This window comes from Ictalurus punctatus, chromosome 11 (genome assembly GCF_001660625.3).
Source record: "Ictalurus punctatus breed USDA103 chromosome 11, Coco_2.0, whole genome shotgun sequence".
Taxonomy (NCBI): domain Eukaryota; kingdom Metazoa; phylum Chordata; class Actinopteri; order Siluriformes; family Ictaluridae; genus Ictalurus; species Ictalurus punctatus.
In genome coordinates, this window is record NC_030426.2 from 12,291,006 (window position 1) to 12,312,135 (window position 21,130).

At 39.1% G+C, this 21,130-nt stretch overlaps 2 protein-coding genes across 2 annotated transcripts in view; both read left to right on the forward strand.

Annotated features, from left to right (window-relative positions):
* Positions 1-13,094, forward strand: part of fancd2 (FA complementation group D2) — a 32,977-nt gene extending 19,883 nt beyond the window's left edge. The window contains exons 25-44 of the mRNA XM_017479878.3: positions 465-580; positions 798-906; positions 993-1,094; positions 1,811-1,911; positions 2,705-2,848; positions 2,945-3,061; positions 3,249-3,377; positions 3,544-3,662; positions 5,827-5,937; positions 6,413-6,546; positions 6,671-6,770; positions 6,869-6,991; positions 7,674-7,767; positions 7,885-7,956; positions 9,795-9,833; positions 9,913-9,987; positions 10,123-10,197; positions 10,626-10,772; positions 11,622-11,702; positions 11,821-13,094. Of these exons, the coding sequence (XP_017335367.1) occupies positions 465-580; positions 798-906; positions 993-1,094; positions 1,811-1,911; positions 2,705-2,848; positions 2,945-3,061; positions 3,249-3,377; positions 3,544-3,662; positions 5,827-5,937; positions 6,413-6,546; positions 6,671-6,770; positions 6,869-6,991; positions 7,674-7,767; positions 7,885-7,956; positions 9,795-9,833; positions 9,913-9,987; positions 10,123-10,197; positions 10,626-10,772; positions 11,622-11,702; positions 11,821-11,901 (2,069 nt within the window). The 3' untranslated portion in view covers positions 11,902-13,094. The remainder of the gene's footprint in view (positions 1-464; positions 581-797; positions 907-992; positions 1,095-1,810; positions 1,912-2,704; positions 2,849-2,944; positions 3,062-3,248; positions 3,378-3,543; positions 3,663-5,826; positions 5,938-6,412; positions 6,547-6,670; positions 6,771-6,868; positions 6,992-7,673; positions 7,768-7,884; positions 7,957-9,794; positions 9,834-9,912; positions 9,988-10,122; positions 10,198-10,625; positions 10,773-11,621; positions 11,703-11,820) is intronic.
* A 2,191-nt stretch (positions 13,095-15,285) lies between these two features.
* The window catches only part of tex264a (testis expressed 264, ER-phagy receptor a), an 81,880-nt gene continuing 76,035 nt past the window's right edge, over positions 15,286-21,130 (forward strand). Inside the window, exon 1 of the mRNA XM_017479879.3 lies at positions 15,286-15,851. Coding sequence (XP_017335368.1) covers positions 15,594-15,851 — 258 coding nt within the window. The 5' untranslated portion in view covers positions 15,286-15,593. The remainder of the gene's footprint in view (positions 15,852-21,130) is intronic.

Below are 21,130 nucleotides of genomic sequence, written 5' to 3' on the forward strand. Positions count from 1 at the left end.
GTGGGTTCAAACTAAAGTGCTCTAAGATGTTCTAAGTTGTTTAACACATCTGGATGTAAATATGCGAAAATGAAAGCTGAAATTCTGATCTATCGTCTCGTATTCATCTTTTGATCTCAAACACAAATGTCTTCAATGTATAGCGAAAACGATCGAATTGGCCTTGCTGTTCCAATACTTTCGGAGAGGACTGTACATTCAGTCCTCTGTATCCCAACACCTCACACGTACTTCCTGACATGTTTCTTAGAACCACTGGATTGTTTGGCATCATTGTTCTTATAACCAGTCATGTTTAGAAACAGAGAGGCCTTCTGCATTATCTTTTGGATATGTGTTGTCTTGTTGAATGATCTACTGATTTTCTGTCCGTTGCACAAGAGAGCTGATATTAGCATTCTTATAGCATATATTAAGTTTAGGATACAAAGGTTGTAAGTATTTCTATGTTGTGTGTTGTGCAGGCTGTCCGCTGATCCTGACAGATATGGAGGTGGTAGAGAAGGTAGAGAGTCTGTCTAAGACAGAGCGAGAGTTCCTCTGCTCTCTGCTCTTCTACACCATCAATTGGTTCAGAGAGGTCAGTGCACCCATTTTATTTTTTTTTTTAATTAAACAAACACATACAAGGGTTTCATATGAATTTGCTCTGCTATTTATTTCATATGATGCAACTTGTTCTTGCCTCACCTTACTTATGTTGCCAGGGTAACAAAATATTTTGCCTTTTTATTCAGAAATGGCCAAATGTTTGACTGAATACACCTGTGTATGTATGTGCCTGTGTGTGTATTTAGGTAGTAAATGCATTTTGCAAGCTGAAAGACCCTGAGATGAAGATGAAGGTTGTAACTCGTCTTCAGAACATCACTTACCTGCAGACACTGTTGGAGACATGCTTGGCAGGTACTAAACCAGATTTATGGTGGATAAACAAACAAGCAAGTATGTTTGATTTGATCTTAAGCAGCTTATGGGTATGTGTGTTTCAGTTAGCCCTGGATTCACTCCTCCTCTGGCTAACTTTGACTGTGACAGTGCAGAAGTTTTGGCTCCTGCTCCTTCTGTTGCTCCTGCCAAGAAAGCGAAGAAAGGTAAAGCTATAAGATACGTCAGAGAAGCCATGGTGCTTCAGTTTCACTGTCACGGCACTATTGTGTGCATAGTCAATTCTCTCATATGCGAGCTTTAGTGAAGTGTAGGCTCAGTGTTCAGTCCAGTGATGGTCAATCAGGTTCGCTCCTGACAGTAAATACTATAAGGGAAATGTTCTTATTGTATAAGCCTATAAGATCTTTTACAGTGGATATATAAGGTCTGCACACCCCCGTTATAAAATGCAGGTTTTTGCGATGTAAAATATGAGACCAAGATCAATCATGTCAGATCTTTTCCCACCTTTTATGTGATATAGCAACCAACATGATTAAAGTGAAAAACAATTAGAAAGGTTTAAGGGGAAAGAAAAAGGGGGGGAAAAAACTTTTCAACTTTAAAAAGAATCACTTCATTGATGTCAGGTATGATCATTACTTTTGAACAGGACTTTGTGATTGGTGAAGTCAATTGGCCATTATAAAAGTGTGTGTACTTGTGCAACCAGGTTAGTGTGTAACCATTTTTTTTGTTTGTTTGTTTCTCTTAAAATATTTTCACCTAAAACGTGTGTTTGGTTGCTGTATCACATCACAGAAACCTGCAATTTTAATAGGGGTGTGTAGACTTTTATATCCACTGTATGTAGTTTTTTATAGTGCCTGTGTGAGTATGATGGTGTGTATACAACAGCTGCTATTCGCTGTGATTTCAGAGTCCACAGGGAAGAAGAGGAAAAAAGCATCAGCCAGTAAGAACTCAACAGACGGCTCACAACTGGAGGAGGTTGTTGAGGTCGACGAACCACGGGCGCAGGCAACTGATACACACACATACACACACGAACACACCCTGTACTGTCCCACTATAAAACACTAGCAGACGCTATGGCTTGCTGTGTACATATTATTTTATATTATGCGATCAACGGTAGAGCAAATTCCGAGGTTTCAGAATGAAACTTTGCGATATAGTAGTTTTTAGAAATTTCCTCAGCCCTAACATAGGGAAAGGCTTTAGCTCAGGAAACACACCAGTAACAGGATGGAAACTAATGTGTACTATAATAATTGGGGTGTCTCTTGTGAAGCTGAACTCATCTAATCATTTCATCCTCTTCAAATCTTATTGAATCATCTACTAATCTTCAAGCAGTTCGAATCCTGAGAGTGACGAGTCTGCATGTTCTCCCTGTGCTTTGGGGGTTTCCTCCGGGTACTCCGGTTTCCTCCCCTGGTCCAAAGACATGTTGTAGGCTGATCGGCATTTTCAAATTGTCCATAGTGTGTGAACGTGTGTGCGATTGTGCCCTGCGATGGGTTGGCACTCGGTATAGGATGTGCTCCACCTGATGTTCCTGCGATAGGCTTCAGGCTCCCCTGCGACCCTACGTAGGACAAGTGGTACAGAAAATAGATGGATGGATAATCTTCAAGTATTACATTCTTGTAAATTTGCCGTGCGAGAAGTCTCATCTCGTTTGGTCTTATGTGCTCATCATGCTATCATCATGTTAATTAATAAAATCCTTTTTACAAGGATGTTATTAATTGACCCATTTATTTGTTGGTAGACACATTTGACTATGAAATTGTGTTTGTTGTGGCAGGACCACCCAGAGAAGGAGGTGAAAGCAGGGGTGAGTCTGTCCTCATACTGGCCGTACTTTAGGGAACTGGACATGGAGGCTCTGAACGTTTTGCAGTGTGGCCTGCTCTCCCGATCTGTGCTGGACACCGAGCTCCATAGCAAGGTCAACAAAACTATGCCAAGCAGTATTTCACAAGCAGTATATTTTAGTACACACCCTTTGCTTTTACTATAAAGTGTCGGCCGCTGTTGTTTGCAGGTGAGAGAGGAGGTACAGCTGGGTCCTGCAGAGTTGGTGTTTCTGCTGGAGGACATGTGGCGTAAACTGGATTTCAGCCTGGCTGCTGCTCCAGCAAAGAAAGCTCCGTTTCTCAAAGTAGGTAAAACACACACAAGGATCTTCAGTATGTTTGTAAATCACAAGCTGGAGAGATACTCCAACTTTTCTATCATTTCAACACACCCTTAACATTAACAGTATTACATACTGTGCACTCGATTGGCTAGAAAGATCTTTTCGGCTGCAAGTACACCGTGATAACTGCTATGACTGGGCTGTGCAGGTGAAGGCAGACAGGGCAGTGGGATTCTCTCACCTGCAGCAGAGGAGCTCCAAAGATGTTGCTAGCTGCTGTGTTGAACTGCTAGGGACGTTGTGCACACACCTGGAGAACTGCCACAACCATTTTCAGGTACACACACACACACACACACCCCTATAAATATTCTTAACAATAAATGCTTTAGTTGCTATCAGTCATTTCCAAGTGCACTGTGTGCTGTAGTAATATAATAATAATAATAATAATAATAATAATAATAATAATAATAATAATAATTGTGTGTGTGTTACCACAGACTTTCCTGAATGAAAATCAAGGAGTGGTGGATGCTCTTGGTGTGGATATGAATGTACAGCAGCTTATGTGTTCAGCTTATCAGCTCCTTCTACAGGTCTTACATACAGCATTTAGCTGGTGAGTACATACTGATCCACACATCTCACAGGTCAGAGGTTATAAGATGGATGGAAGAAGGAGTCAGGGAGGTGTTAAAAGTAAAACTGCATTCTGAAACATATTAACTATGGTTATGTCTCAACCATCTCCCTGATCAGGGTGTCGGCCATTTTCATTTTAAAGGCTGTCCCAATCGCAAAATCCTCCCAGTGCACTGGAGTATTCGCTTCCTAAAAAAATCCCACAGTGTACCACAAAAACCAGGGAGCATCAATGCTTACTATGTTCCCTTACTGGAACTGATGTCAGGTTTTCTGAAGCCTGTCAGCTCAAAAGAAAATCGGCGACAAACTCTCCCTCCGCCAACTTCCAACTACAAATATAAGTAGCTTGTTATCGTTGTTGTGGCACTCAAATGATTGCTTACGTTAGTGGGGTTTTCTTTAGCTTTATTTAACATTCTGTATACGGTTTGTTTATACATCCAATGACTTTTAAGTATTAAATAATTTTTTAATTTTAAATCCACTACCCAGTCTACAATCCTGCTTGGCATTTTGGCAGACACCCTTATATTATATATTTCTGACATTATGACAGCGATGCATGTGATTTAAGCTAACGAATTTATATATATATATATATATATATATATATATATATATATATATATATATATATATATATATATATATATATATATAAAATAAAACAGAAATATTTTTAAGTTTTAAATTTTTGGTGACATTTACAATGCGGGTACGTAGTTAAGTCACCAGATTTTCAGTTATCAGTGTCCCAATGTGTAGTGAACCAGAGTCCTTACCGGTGCCCGAACTCGTGTACCCCATATACTGATTCACAACTTACTGAACTAGGGAGCTGGTTGAGACATACCTTATGATTATATTGATATGTTTGATATGTTTATGTATATACTTAGCAGTCCTGGTGTTCATTATGCACAGTGCTGGTCCTAGCCCATTTGGTGCCCTAGGCGAGATTCATCTTTACAAAGCAAGTGCTAAGATTTTAAAATAAATAAATAAACATAAATAACAATACAAAAATAACAATGCTATTGTTATATACTGTCATTTATACACTGTGCTGTACCTGCTGTGTGCTTTTAGAATTTTACCTCCCTGGCCTTCCTTGCTGCAAATTCATTAATAATGTCGTCATTTGACCAGCAATGTCATGGTTAATGTCGATCACATCCACAAAAATGGCAAAAGATATAGAAATTGTAATAAGATCACCTTTGGTTTTTTCCACGCTTTGCCTCTTCTTTTTTCTTTTTTTTCTTTTTTTTTTTTTTTTTTTTTTCCAAAATTGAGCTCCCAGTCGTATTTGTCGCTTCATTTTGCATCTCAACAAACAATCTTGCCAGTAATATGTCAGCAGCACAAGCATAAAAAATATCCCATGATCATTATTGTCCATAATGCCGTAAAAAAAACTAAATCATCATCACTGACACACACACTTCACTGTCACACCAATGGTGATGACTAATAAGTATGATGTATTTTTCAATTTTATTTAAAAAAACAAGAACAAACAACCATGAGTGTTCTGTGTTGTGTTGCGCTTAATACAGCATTGCACACACTGCCGCTTATTTACATCGGCTCTAGGGGGCGCCAACAAACCAATTCGACCAAACAAATTTTCAGAGGTAATGTGGCTCGGTACTGTTAATCAGATTCGGTAGGTCGGTGCACCCAAATATGGCGACGCCCTAGGCGGCTGCCTATGATGCCAAATGGATTGACCGGCCCTGATTATGCACGTGAAAGGTTAGCGGTGGTGAGTCACACTGATGTCACAGGGAACCATTGCTAGTGCAGTTACAATGGCATTTAATAGAAGAAAAAAACAGTAACAATCTCAGACTTAAAGGAAGACAGTCAGGTTTCACTGTTACCTCCTAAAAAACAAGAGCTTCTTTTCTCGCTCACTCTTTTTTGTCCGGCAATGTTTAACATCATATGAATGAGAAATCCAAAGTAGAAGTGGTGGACTCCTGAATGCAGTGCAGCTATACTGTACAGTTTTTAATTAGCATTAGAAAGCACTCGGAGACTTTTTTTGGTGATGCCAAATAGGTCCTGGTTTTAGGATTTGGTGGTGTGAAATTAGAGCTGATGCAGTGTGTGCGGTTGTGATGTGTTCTCAGGTCTGGCTTCTCCCAGCCGGAACAGCGGCCGCTGTTAAAGAGTGCTCTCAGTGTGCTCGCCAGCCGACTGAAGGAGAAAGATGCAGACCTAACCCTGGAGCAGCTTATAAAGTGACACACACACACACACACACACACACACACACACACACTCACATATTTTCAAGTCTACAGGGTGTCCCAAAAGTCTCCATACACAGGGGAAATTAACACAAAAAGACTGGAAGTGTTGCGGACCAACCAAGAAGTGCACGTCCACGAACATCCACTGATGAAGACATAACTGACGTGCTAGCAAACACAGTCCCCGGTGTATGGAGACTTTTTGGACACCCTGAATTTGTAGGAAGTCTTTCAATTTCCTAAGAAGCTCATTAACAGATTTACAGTTATAAACCAGATGTAAAGCTCTAGTATGCCCATATGTACCACTGCATTTGTATGTGCAACGGTTTTAAAGTAACGTTGACTGCAGATACATCTTTGATGACTGCAATGATGTGTGTGTGTGTGTGTGTGTGTGTGTGTGTGTGTGTGTGTGTGTGTGTGTGTGTGTGTGTGTGTGTGTGTGTGTGTGTGTCTTTAGACACAGTTTTGAATACCTGCTGAATTTCCGGAGCACTGTGCCCAGCCTAAACACGGCTCTGATCCTGACGCAGCTGCTCATTGTGCTCAGTCAGTATGGACGATCCAGCCACAGCTTCTACAGAGAACACACCGGTCTGTCAGCGTACACACACCGCTTCAGCACACTGCTTTACGAAACCCTTTCACACATCTGTCTGAATTAAGAGCTTACCTCCTGGTAGTTTTAGGCTAATAATATGTAATGCTTCACCTCCAGCATCCTTGGCTAAGCATTTCCTGTGTCAGGAGTGGGTGACAGGAAGTGGTGGGAAGGAACGTGGGAACAAACACAACGATGCACTCCAGAGTCTCCTCAGGTTCCTCCCACATTATTGTGCTGATACCTCAGTCATGTCTGGACTTGAATCATGACCGCTTTTTTTGATCTTTCCATCTGTTTCCTATTTTCTTCTAGTATTTATCTAGGACACGCTGATGATGTGCTGAAAGCAGTGGAAGAGATAACAGAAAATGGGATCTCCGAGCTATTAAATGCTGCTAAAGATGCCAGCTCTCGTAGCTGGCGCACACTCAACAGGTAACAAAGGTTTCCATTAAGGGTGTCACAGATCAGTCCATGGTGTACAGTCCTCAATATCACTCACAGAATTGTAATAATGGAAATTTATTAAAGTGAGATTATTTCTTAATAATAGTATTTCATTCTTCAATACCAACAATAGTAACATTATTATTATTATTATTATGATTATTACTATTATTATTATTATTGTTACTATTAATTATTATTATTATTATGATGGTGATTATTATTATTACTATTAATTATTATTATTATTATTATTATTATTAGTTAGCATTGTTGCCTTACATTGCCTGTATATTGTTTGTATGTTCTCTCCATACATCGGGGGTTTCCTCCAGGTAGTCTTTTTTTCCTCCCCCATTCCAAAGACATGTGTTGTAAGCTGATTGGCATCTCCAAATTGTCTGTAGTGTGTGTGATTTTGCCCTTTGATGGGTTGGCACACCATCCATTGTGTCCCTCCCCTCGTGCCCCAAGTTCCCTGGGATAGGGTCCAGGTTCCCTGTGACCCTGTGTAGGAAAGCAGTACAGAAAATGGATGGATATTATTATTATTATTATTATTATTATTATTAGACCATGTGGTTTAGTTTGCTTTTCTTGTGAATGTTTTATTACAGGAGCAAACGTCCACAGATAAAAGTACTTAAAAAGCTTTTTTGTTTCTTTCCAGGCAGACTTTTTTGGTGTACTATAAAGTTATGATGGCAGAGCTGGAGAAGTGTGTACGAAAGATACCTCCTGGGAAACAGACAGACAGCAGAGAGGTGTGTGTGTCTGTGTGATTTGCATTTTGCACATGCATCTTGTTAAACTAGGAATACTTGTATGAGTCAGACATATAAGTGGCTTAATAATATGATTATTGACTTAATAATTTCCAGGTCCAGAGTGAGAAACTGCTAGTGTGGAACTTAGCTGTCCGGGACTTCCATATTCTCATTAACATGGTCAAGGTACAGAGTCACATGACCCTTATAAAAGCCTTTCAACCATTTATTGCACTTATTTACCAGTTCTAATTCAATCAGCTATTCTCGCTGTTCAATCAGAGTGAACATTATAAACACATATAGACACTTCATAACACCTGCAAGCCATTTCTAGCTAAATGAGCTAAATAATGGGTAGCTGTATGACAACTGGATCAAAGTGTGACATTCACAGTGTGAGGAAATGGCACAGTTTTATTACATCATTTGTTAAACTGGCTCCTAATCCAATATTATCTAGAACCTAGGGAAAATTTGAATATAGACAATTTTATATTTCCTTGCCATTTTGGTGAAATATATTTATGTTTTCTTAAAGTTAAGGAGTCAAAATATATTATGGCATAAATATTTGTCCAATTTGGGGAAAAAATGCAATTTTGAAGGGTTTTCCTAGGACTTCACACAATTTCGCACCCACAGTGTGATTTGCTATGCCTGAAAATTACTTTTGGAACAGCAATTGCATGCACCAATCAAAACCAGCAAAAAGCAGAATCCTGCATCTTCCAGATGAAGATAAATAATTTACATCAAAAGTAAATAAAGAAAAAGGACATTTTATTTTATTCTATTTTGTTTCTCAAAATGCCAACTTAATATTAGGCTCCTGTGTTGAAAAAAACTACTCTCATATTAGATTTTCGTTGAACATTTACTTTACACATTTTTGATGAGTTTCCACCTGTAATCAGTATTATAGTGAATATATAGTGATTACTATAATGATTAACAGTTAGACATATCTACAGCAAGTCTTGGTTTACCCTTCTGGGAGTCTCTTGGAGGTGCATACTTGCCATGGCTACTGAGAACAATTAGCAAGCACAAAAATTTATTTTCTGTCCTATTTTGCATATAACATAATTTATGTAGCTAAAGTCTTGCAAATTCTCTGTAAAAACCCCGAACACACCCATTAACTGCACACACAAGTTAGTACTCAACATCTGGGATCTTAGGTGATTTTCACACTGGGCATGTTTGCTGTGGTCCGAACATGAGTTTCGATTGTTCCCGGGTTCTCCCTGCAGCGTTTGTCTGGTTTCAGACTCACTCGATTCTATTGAACATATTTCAATTTGCATTCATCTTACGTCATCACATAAGCTCATGCAGAACACAACGTGACTCAGCATATATATATTTTATTATTATTATTTTGGTGCTATTATGCGTAGCTGTGAAACATAATAATAATAATATAAAAATATTAATAATGAGTCTTTATTTATCACATATACATATGCACAGTGAAATTCTTTTCTTGGCATACCCCAGCATGTCAGGCAGTTGGGGTCAGAGCTCAGGGTCAGCCATGATACAGCACCCCTATAGCAGAGAGGGTTAAGAGCCCAATAATGGCAGCTTGGTAGGGCTGGGGTGTGAACCCCCGACCTCCCGATCAGAAACCCAGAGCCTTAACCGCCAGGCCATATGCACAGCTTACAAGTTGTGTTCACATCCACTGGAATCGCAGCACAGTTTCAGTGCAATCAAACTCGGACCACCTCAGTACAGGTAGTCTCGAGTTCGCTACCGCAGTGCACTTCCTGGCCCACATGACGGCTTTCACATTATCAATTTTTCATGCAAACCGTGCACTGTTTCAGACTAAACCGCCAGTGTGAAAGCCCCCCTTAGTAAATCCCCCAGTGTGTTACAGTAAAAGAACAACAGTATATATATATTTTTAAAAATATGTAGAATTCAAGTTGTAGCTAAAGCTGTCTGATCAAGCATACACAAACTTGTGCATACAGTAGTATCACCGGTCTAACTTCTCTTCCTTTTCTCCTTAGGTTTTTGATAGCAGACCTGTGCTCAATGTGTCTTTAAAGGTGAGCAGAACAAACGAATAAATGCAACATTTTGAGGTTAAAAGTAAGGATTGTTGTTCACACCGTGTTTTGTTTGCAGTATGGCCGGCTTTTTCTCGAATGCTTCCTTAAGCTCGGAATGCCTCTCCTCGACTACAGCTTTAAAAAACACAAGGTATCTGGGCTTTGTTCAGTGCAATTCTTCGGTTTATCTGGCCAAGTATAAGCAAATTCCGGCACCTTTAATGCCTAGTAAAGCCATATTCAGTTTTGTGTCACCGTTTTGATAAATCTGCTGGATTTCTTTCAGGAGGATGTTCAGAGTTTACTGAAGACTTTTCAGCTCAGCACCAGGCAGCTCCATCACATGTGTGGCCACTCAAAGGTAACGAGAAACGTTTCTCGCAGACGGTTGTTGTTTTCACAAATGTCTTTCACCAAATGAACAAGGAATCAGGTTAGACCATAAGTTGAGTGCCTCCAGTGTCCAGTGAGGTGCATGTAATAATTTTTTCCCCCTTAATATGCGTTCTCAAATCAAAGCTGTCTGTCCAAGCATTTTCATTAACTGTCTAATTTGAGAGATAATCACAGTGCAAGTGCAGTGCATAAAGAAGGATCTGATAGAGCAGTATACAGTAACTATTTATGATCAAGTACAGTGTTTTCTAAAAGCATCCCAGCTCAAAGATCATTGTTACTTGGTGATCTTTTTAAGCTTTATACTGGACAGTCTGCCATTTGTGTTTAACTTTATGATGCTCTTGGGAAACTGGGCAAAGATCAATAACTGTTGCCGTGATCTGTTCTCAGATCCGGCAGGACACAGCCCTGACCAACCACGTGCCAGCGCTGAAGAAGCACCTTGAGCAGTTTGTGTATCGTGTAAAGGCAATGCTCACTCTGAACCAATGCCAGGAGGCTTTCTGGCTGGGCAATCTGAAGAACAGGGATCTGAGGGTGAAACCTGTTTGTGTGTGTGTGTGTGTGTGTGTGTGTGTGTGTGTGTGTGTGTATTTTTATATATATATATATATATATATATATATATATATATATATATATATATATATATATATAATTTAATTTCTCCCCCCCTAAAAAAACAAAACAAAACAAAACAAAAACTTTCAGCTTTGGCTTTATTCTTTCAACAGTATGGACAAAGCAAATAGGAATCACTATTTTAAAAAACCTTTCCATGATTTTGTGCCATCTGGTTATCTCTATGGTCCCGCATGGATGGATCTTAGAGATACCTGTACAATTGTACCTTTTGGCAAGAGTCGCCTTGAAGTCATTCCTTTTCGGATATGGCATCGCGCGGCAAGTTACAAAAACTGCCGTGCAAACCGCCACGCGAAATGAGGCCTTGTGCACTCCACGCCCTCAACCGCCCACTCCGCCATGGCGTCATTCATGCTATTGCGGACGTGTCTAGTATAAACCAGGCTTAACTGTGGTAGTGGGGGAAGGGGAGAGGTTGAGATGGTAGGAGAACCTGGAGTTGTTTGCAATTTGCAAATTTATACATTTATTATCGATCCACACATTTTTATAAGGGTTATAGGGGTTAGGTGTTCATGGGTACTTTATTAACCAGGGTATTTTCTGTTATATTTAACACATTTATCCGCCTAATCCACATTCTTTGTAGTTGCCGGAGGTCTCCATATCCACTGTGGCACAGATTCACATGTTAATCTGTTAAACAGTTCAGGTGTCCATTGTCCAGCATACATATATACACTTACTCATTTTGGATTACTATTTGTGTGCATATGATATTGAACGTGTTAATGTTTTCAGGGCGAAGAGATTCTCTCACAACGCTCCCAAGAAAGTGATGACGAGGATGAAGAGTCTTCTCAGCTACAAGAGGGGAACGAGGTATGAGCTACTGTGTTTATAACACAGTAGCTAACAACCTTCTGCGTACATTTTATATAATCTCTTTTGTCGCTAAATTTTTGTTTATGTCAAGTTCTGTCTCCTGTTTCCGGCTCAGGAAAGTGATGCTGAGGTGAAGGAAAATGGGCACCAGGATGACGAGGAAGAGGAAGAGGAGGACTCCGATGTGTCAGACTGATCGGGCAGCATACAACACTCTTTTTATCCTTTTATATCCATTCACAGTCAACCTTACATCTACAGTACTAAAGCTCCTTAAATTCAATAACCCATTATTTTGATTTTTCAGCTTGATAAACTTTATCAACTTTAAGACTACAAGACATTAGGGTCAAAATCTAAACACAATTCACCCGTATTGTTAAGACTGGTTTTGCAAGAAAAATTCTTTCACTTTTAATACTTGAGTGTTTTTCTTGTTTACAGTTATCATTGGGGTTTTTTCTGTTTGATTACATTATATTCAGGTGTGTGTGTGTGTGTGTGTGTGTGTATTCATTTGCCAATAAAAATGTTGTCATGGATTTACATTCAAATTTATGGCATTTGGCAGACGCCCTTATCCAGAGTGACTTACAGAAGTCTCTATCAGTAAATACATACTAATACTGGCTCACTAGATCATGGACGAACAAAACATCATTCGAAAAACTATTGGGGAGGTAATATAGTCAGAAAAGCACACAGACTATTTATTTATTTATTAAAGTGCTAATTTAAGTACTTCAGAACTTATTTGTCAAAATCTATAGTATTCTGTGATAATGTCCTTAAATCCTACTGGGCTTAGATCACAAGTCGACAAATCTGGTGAACCGAGTTTTACTGGAAGAAAAGCCAGTATGACTCCTAGTTGTGTTTTTTTTCTCCAGAAGTTGATATTTAGATAAACAATATAAAAACTCCTTAATATGGTTGATATAGTGTAGTTTTAAACCCAGTCAATAAAAGTATTATTTTAAAATAATCTCCACCATCATCATTTCCTTAGCCCTGGACCCCGCTTTAGGAACCATGGCTTTGTCGTCTGCTAGGTTTACACTGCCTGTCAAAGGTTCTGGAAGCCTTGGAGTTTCTTATGTTTTATTTCAGTTTAATTGCTATAATTAATATCTAATTTATATTATACACCTTTGTGTAATGTAATGGTTTGCTGTCAGATCCTAATGGGATCCTAAATGAGTGCTGTATTAAAGGTAGGTGCACTTGGATTATAAACAGGTAAAGCCTGTAGATAAAAGACTCGCAATAGGATTAACTGTAAAAGAAAAAAATATGTGCCTAAAATACATAATTTGTTTACCTTTTCTAGATTGTTCCATTTCTGATTTCAGTAAACCTTTTAATAATAAACATTTTTCAGTTCACTTATACATATTCCTTTGTCAGATTTCTGATTATTTAAAACAAGGTAATTTAAACAAAAAAATGCTCAAATAAAAGGTGTTGAAAAACTGCCAGTGTATGTGAGGGTGGATACACGAAATGGTCAGTGACCAAATATGTCACAGGTATCTTGTTTTATGTAGATGCTTGGACTCTGAGCTGTGGTTTTGTCTGAAAAGCTTCCTCCAGGGATGCCATCAGATATGGCCACGCTTCTCTGTGACAATGCTATCTCCTCTGCTTGTGGGAGAGGTGATGCTAGCGATTATGTCTCCACCATTTTATGGGCTTTAGCCTACTGGTTGATTACAAATTACACAAAATGACTTGACAGTAAGCCCAAGTGTATTAGTTTTGAATATTTTTTTTTTTTGTAATTTATTTTATTGGCTGTAAGGTGTTTTTGAATGACAGCTTAATTACACCTGAATTAAATCTGTCGTGAGGAACCCCCCCCAAATTTTAAACATTGCACTGGAAAAACGTTCAAGCTTATTGCTTCTGTTAGTAACTAAGTGCTTTGTTTACAGCCAGAATATACTACTTGTTAACATTTATTAACTGGGTTTTGTGCACCCCCTTGAGCTGCGGTGCCAGACATTCTCGTTCATTTAACACACCGATTCCACTCATCACCTAATTCCCAAGGCATTCGTGTGCTCAATTAGGTATTACAAATTTGTTTTGGCTAGGGAAATTAAAACGTTGACTGAACTAAGTAAGTTTTATATAAGTATATATTTTTCACTGTCAGAGTTTGAAGTAAATAAATTTGCAGTCTGCGTAAAATACGAAGAGCTACAGTACATGTGGGCACAATGTTGCAATGGGTAGTGTTACTGCCTCACAGCTCTAGGGTACCTGGTTTGATCCTTAGCTTGGATTACTGTCTGTGCATATTCTTTCCATGTTCTTGTGGGTTTCATCTGGATTCTCCAGTTTCCTTCCACCTCCCAAAAACATGCCAGTATCATGCCCAGGTTTCTGGGACAGGCTCAGGATCTACTGTGACCCTGACCGGGATAAAGTGGTAACTGTGAGTTCTACATAAAAATAAATAAGTAAATAAAATAATGGAATAGCTCATCATTCATAAACAACAAGTACAACATGCTTAGATATATTTATGTAAAATGGGGTTATATTAAAAAATGTAAATCCATCCATCCATTTTTTATACTGCTTATCTTACAGGGATGCGAGGGACCTGGAGCCTATCCCAGGAGGCATGGGACACGAGGTGGGGGACACCCTGGACGGGGTGCCAGTTCATCACAGAGCATGATCACACACACATTCACACACCATTCATACACTACGGACACTTTGGACATGCCAATCAGCCTACCATGCATGTCTTTGGTCTGGGGGAGGAAACCGGAGTACCCGGAGGAAACTCCCGCAGCACGGGGAGAACATGCAAACTCCATACACACAGGATAGTGGGTGGGAATGGAACCCTCAACCCTGGAGGTATGATAAAAAGAATGTAAATTTAAAAAATAAACAAATTCCTTAGATTTATATAACGCTTTTCTAGGCACTCAAAGTGCTTTAGATTGTAAAGGGGGGGGGTTTACATACATTTACAGTTTGAATTGCTTTTTGTGTGTGTACAGTCCTCTCCCTTTTAAAAGAAATAAAATAGCATGTTATCTAAGATTTTTACATTTATGCATATGTAATTTAGCCATTATTACTATAAGACTTATAATAGATGCTTGTGCTTGTAAATACAGCCAACTCAACACTCAAATGGGTAGGAAAGTAAATAAACAACAGTCTGTGGGCAATTAGAACAAACTGACAAATGACAGTTTCTCAAATTTTATGAACTAATTTTTAGCTGGGTAAATCACGCCAATCTCCACGTTTTATCACGTGCACCCATGATGATGACCCCCCCCCCCCACCCCCCCGCGCTTCGGTTAGGAAACTACTAACCTACTCAGAATTTGATTTGATCTCTGAGACTATAAATAGGCGTTCTGTGTGAACATTTACTCCAAACAGCAATTTACTTTGGAGTCGGTTTAACCGGTTTACCGGAATGCTGCCCCTTGAGGCTACCATAACGCGCCATTTGTTTCTGAGCACCCCTGCGAAACAGAAACATGGTACAAACCAGGAAGTAAAGACGCTGTGTTGCAGGAAATAGGCATGGGTTTTTGTCACTAGAACGCCAAGAGTGAAGGCAAAACCCCAAACAGCTCTCTCTCTTCATATTAGTGCACTATATGGGCTACGGAATGGCTTCTACACCCTAACTAGTGCACTTTATGAACAACAAGAAGCAGTTTAGGAGTCAACCTCCATTTCGCTCGAGGAAAACCTCGGAGGGCATAACGTAACCTAACATACTATAATATAATATAAATATAACATAGTGCTGAGTGAGCTCGTCTGGTGTGTAGCTCTTCAGGATAGTTTACACAGCGTTGCTTGACGCTTCAGACACCGAAGTCATTTCTCTCAACAGAAACAATGTCTGACTTTGTGATTTTATCTTTGATCTTGTTTTTGGTCGTGTGTCTCATCCTGACCCTTGCTGGGTTCGTGTTTTACTCCGGACTGCTCTCTGAGATCATTGTCCGGACAGGATCTCCCCCGGTCAAGAAGATTACCATTGCGTACAAGTTTATAAAGGGATCGTATAGGGACCGAGGAGCCGCTTTCACCGAAAGCTGCAGCATCGCCCCTAAGCTCTGCTCTATCGCGCTGTATTATGACAACCCCAACGAGGTGAGTTACACTGTTCATATTCACTGCGACGTGGAACTTTACTTCTCCATCTTCCCCAGAGTGCACTGACTCATACCTTACACTCAGACCTTTTATTATTTGGGCCTTCGTGTTCAACACCAATGACGGTCATTTGTTGCATCTAAAAGAATAATAAGAAGCAGGAAATACATTGTAGGGTCTGGTGTAATGTGCTTCAACACAAGTGTATGTCAGAGTGTTTAGAAGGCCCGTATTGACAGTGAGGCAAACGTGACAGCCTGTAGACGTGTGTGTGTGTGTGTGTGTGTGTGTGTGTGTGTGTGTGGGATGGGGGGGTTTGTTTTGTTTTGAAAGCAACAAGCCAAGCCTCCATTACAGCTGAGTGTGGAAGATAATCAGCTGTGTCTACTGATAAGATCTCTCTGGTCAAAACATTAAACACTGTACAAGCACACAGTTGTAAAACTGCCTTAGGGCCTAATACACTTCTATTAAACACTGAATGAAAAGAAGAAAAAAAATCCCCATGAAGATAGGTTTTGGAGCATAATTCAAAAGCTTTAGGACTGCTGTTGCCATGAACAGTTTTGCACTCAAGTCTGCGTCAGTAAACTGGAAAAATTCAACAAAACAGACTTTGTGCGAAAACTGTTATGAATTTCCTGGTTACACAGTTGCATGTTTGTACCATGTAGTACACAGTTATAGAAGGGATTTATTTACAAGTGCACTATTCTGTGTCACCCAGATGAGGACGGGTTCCCTCTGAGTCTGGTTCCTCTCAAGGTTTCTTCCTCAGGTCATCTCAGGGAGTTTTTCCTCACCACCGTCGCCTCTGCCTCGCTCAATACAGATACATTCGTACATTTAAAATGTATATCCTGAATGTGTTTACGTCTGTAATGCTCCTTTGTGACAGTGTACATTGTTAAACGCGCTATGCAAATAAAATTGAATTGACTTATATTCAGCCATTCTTGCTAAGTTTACTTATATATATTTAGTACACTGTTACATAATAATATTCTTCTGTACATGAGGGTTTACAGCACATGTGTTTGCACAGTCTGCTCAGTTTTCTGGTTTACACCCTTCCTGCCCTGTTGTCCTGTACAGCACAGTCCACTGTCTACAGAGGAGCAATTCATTTCAATTTTATTTGTATAGCACTTGGACCTTGTCACAAAGCAGCTTTACAGAAATATCTAAATTCAGGATATACATGTTAAATTGATAAATTGTCTAGAATGTGCAAGCCAGAGGCGATGGTGGCAAGGTGGAAACTATGAGAGGAACCAGACTCAAGAGGGAACCCTTCCCCATGTGGGTGACTATGTGGGTTAGTGTGATTATAAAACATTACATTCTAGGTTTGTTTACTCCATGGTCAAATAGTGCAATTGTGTAACCAGGAAATTCATAACCAGCAAACTAGAGTACAGAAGTGTTCGTGTCAATTGCAGTCCTAAGCCATCATAGCAAAATTGTGTATATCAGTTGCAGAGGTGACATGGAAACATCATTTTTTAATGAATATCTTGAAGCCACCGGTTATGCTTTCGGAGGCCATGCGCTGTGTTTCTTGTGGTCATGAATTAATATATTAATGGCACGAGTTTTCATTTTCTGATCCTGCAAAATATTTTAGTTTCATAAAACACAGAGAAATCAATTGAATTGTGGCCTGTGGAACCCAAGTATAGAGATGACTGATAATAGTACACTTTACCAATCTTGGAATGATGTATAAAGTCATGATAAAATCACTGGTGTTGCTATGACATGAGAGACCATTAGCCAACACTACATTAAGCAAATTCTCAAAGCGAACAGAATTTCCCGCCAAACAATTAACGTAGCAATTGAGTAAAACTCGTAACTTAGACTTTCCAAACTCCGCCTGTAACCAAAGACCAAAGGGAACACCCCCTCAACTGAGAATTTCTACCTGGAAAGTCGGGAAGGTCTCTTCAACCCTGAGTCAGTCCAGCACGTGACGTCAAATCAACATGGCTGCTCACGGCATCAACAGTAAACAAAGTAGTGCTTCTTTACTTTTGAATCAGTTATACTACAGTAGATAAACTAGTATTTGCTTTAGATCAATCAACATATAGACATATTCGCTTGTTAAATCTATAACTGTTTGATCTGGTAAATATATTATCAAATATATAACAGTTAGCTGGCAAACTTGTCGCTAGCAAAAGAAGAACAAGGAGTTGTCCCTGTTTTTGTTTTCCACTTTGCAGATTGAATGCGTAGAGGTTGACGACCACAGTTTTGATATCTCATGACAACAACGTGAAAATTCACAGTCATGAGATACGTTTGGCCTTGAAATATTAACTCGTGGCCAAAAATAACCACCATGTCACTTTAGAGGCTCCACTGTGCTGTACTGGTCTTTTCCTGTAGTTATGTAAAGATTTATACATTGCTATACCTTATGCACTTATGCTATTTGCCTTGCGTGTAATTCTGCGGGTGTTGTATAGTGTGATACACACAAAGCTCATTTATTGCATTGTATGTTGCACCATAATGCTTTATTTCACAGTAAACAAGTACAGGATTAACAAAAATGACAACAACTGGAAAGTTCATAAAGATGGATAATGCATGTTTCCCTCCATACCATTGCAGTCTAACCTGCTGCACGAAACTGGCACGAAAAACCATGTGCCTGCACAAAAGTGCCACGTTTGTGGCTATGCTAATCCAGTATTTGTCATTTCTGCAATGCCAGCACATTTTTTTCAAAACGGATTGCTTTGCACCTCCTCTTTTTTGGCCTGCTGGAAGTCTCCCAGGTGCCAATGTCCTGTAGATGCACATTCTGCTCCACTGCCTGTATTTTCTGCTGTTATTCCAACCAGAGCACCACAATGAGCTGTTTTAAAACTACAGCTTTTACAAGAGTAGAGTAGACATGAGGTATCGGGTGAGGTTGAGCATGAGAGTATAGGTGCACTGACATTTGTGATAAAACCACAAAATGCTTGACTGATATGAAAGTTTCATAGAGTCATTGAAAATTACTGGGGTACAGAGTCCTGGTGTTATTTTCATCCTTTCAACATGGTTTGAAATCTGAGATTGTCCTTACTGTTTGGACCACATTAAGGTGCAAGACACAACACGAACTGCTCTTAGTGGAGCCATAACAGCTCAGGATATGTGCTCAGTCAGGGTTATTGCTGTAGTTTATTATCTGCCCTTGTACAAGTTGGACATTTCAGTTTAAACAAGGGCCCACAATCTTTTCAGTTTATCTCACAGGACACACTTTAACATTTGACACGACAAAATACTGGAGTTCTCATTGCATCAAAAAAGTGTATACAGTGCATACAATTTATGTAAATAAATCCAACGCATGTTTTATTGCTGAGTGCTGAGAGGGTGACATCATGGACTTCTGACAGTATTGTATGCATTGGGATCAGCTGGCTGTGACTCAGGAATCATGTCTAAGTCACTTCTCATACATACCAAGTTTATACCAAGCCTTTTGTCTATACTTACTGTGAGGACTTTTTTATGCAGGAAGAAAAGTAAGATTTCTTTCTAGAAAAGACTTATTCATGTAATGAAAATCTACGGATACAATCAGTATCTAACAGATATTATATATAACAGAATGCTTAAGATCGCAATACCATAAATCAATGGTTCTCAAAGTGGGGTCCATGAAAGTTGGCCAAGGGCTCTGTGATTTTTTAAAAAGTTTTAATTTAAAAAAAAAAAAAATTGTTACGGAGGTGGAAATCAGAACCTACCATTTATCAAAGTTGTATTTATTACCGAGTGCGTTTTGGCTGGTCACTTTATTCGGGTTTAAATTCAAACCTTATTCAAACATAAACAGGTAAGCCTATGAATAATGTCAACTTTGACTTAAACGGAAAGCTTCATGACTCCAATAAATAGCCGGAAAATAACTGTACACATCTGAAGAATAAGCCCCCCTTTTTTTTTTTTTTTTTTTTTTTTATATAAATAGTTCCTAAAATAAATCTGTACTGAAGAGCTCATGTAATTTTTTCCCCGCAGCCAAAGCGGGGCTGTCCTGGCTGCAAACCTTTTAATAACCCCTGCCATAAAATGCATAAATTACAGGCATTATGTCATTAGGAGAATCATGGAAAGAATTCATAACTTTAAAATGCCCTCCCGCTGTGGCTGATTTCACAAAATACACATTTTTTTAAAGATAGCTTCCCAGAGGAAACTTCAGCAACTGAATTTTAGAGAAGCAAAAGGCATATCTGTCCACATCAGCCCAGGTCAAGTGGGCCATAACATTATTACATGACATTATACATACATACACAGTCTATTCCCAAACCTATGGAATCCCAAAACCTATTTAAAGTCTTCCCATGTGAATGTATGGGATCACAGCTTTATATTCTACTGAGCTTTAGATAGCTCATGCCTGGGAACTGAAACAGATGAAGCTTCATGGGGAGGAGTTATATTATATTAAGTGAAGGTCAGGATAAGCTTGTTGCAAAAATTAAGCTGTATTTATAGGAATGGATACTAATATGAAGGTTTGGGGCATGGCTAGCAATTTTCTTACTTGATTTATATAAAACTAAAGTAAAGCCAACAACCTCTTTCAGCAAGTCTTCTACAAATGTTTCCTTACATCAGGTTCATTAAAGTAACATCAATGTACTGTATGATTGAGCGAGACTAATTTGGAGTCATTGCTCAAAAATATAAATGAAGTTAAATGAAGTACCCTTGCGAAAAAATATATTTGCGCAAGAGTACAATTATTAGTTTTCATTTTCATTCAAATAAAGTACAAATTCTCTCAAATGATACTCAAGCATATTAACTGTATATTAAGAACAGTAATTTGCTACCTCTAATTCCATGAAACCAAATATAAATCTGTTAGAGTGCCACACTCTGGGTTTCACTGTTAGTTTTGAACTTCTAAAGACCTAAAAAAAAATAAAATAATAATTTTGGAGGGAAGATTGATCCACTGTAATGTCAAATGTAACCGCTACAATGGAATGTAACAGGAGCACCGTGTTTTGTTTTGTTTTGTTTTTTTCATCTCAGCCTGCCAGACATTTAAATACAGCAGGTTGAAGGAATGTATGCTCATTTTGTGCTGTAAACCTGATAGCAGCAGGAGTCAAGGTCGAGCCCAAGTGCCTCTTAGACAATCCTGTTTCTCAGCAATTTGCTCGAGTACACAAAGGTGCAGAGTATTTCACTGTCTACTCTTTGTGCTCTACTCGTTCTTTCTTCCTGCATTGTTCTCTAGCACT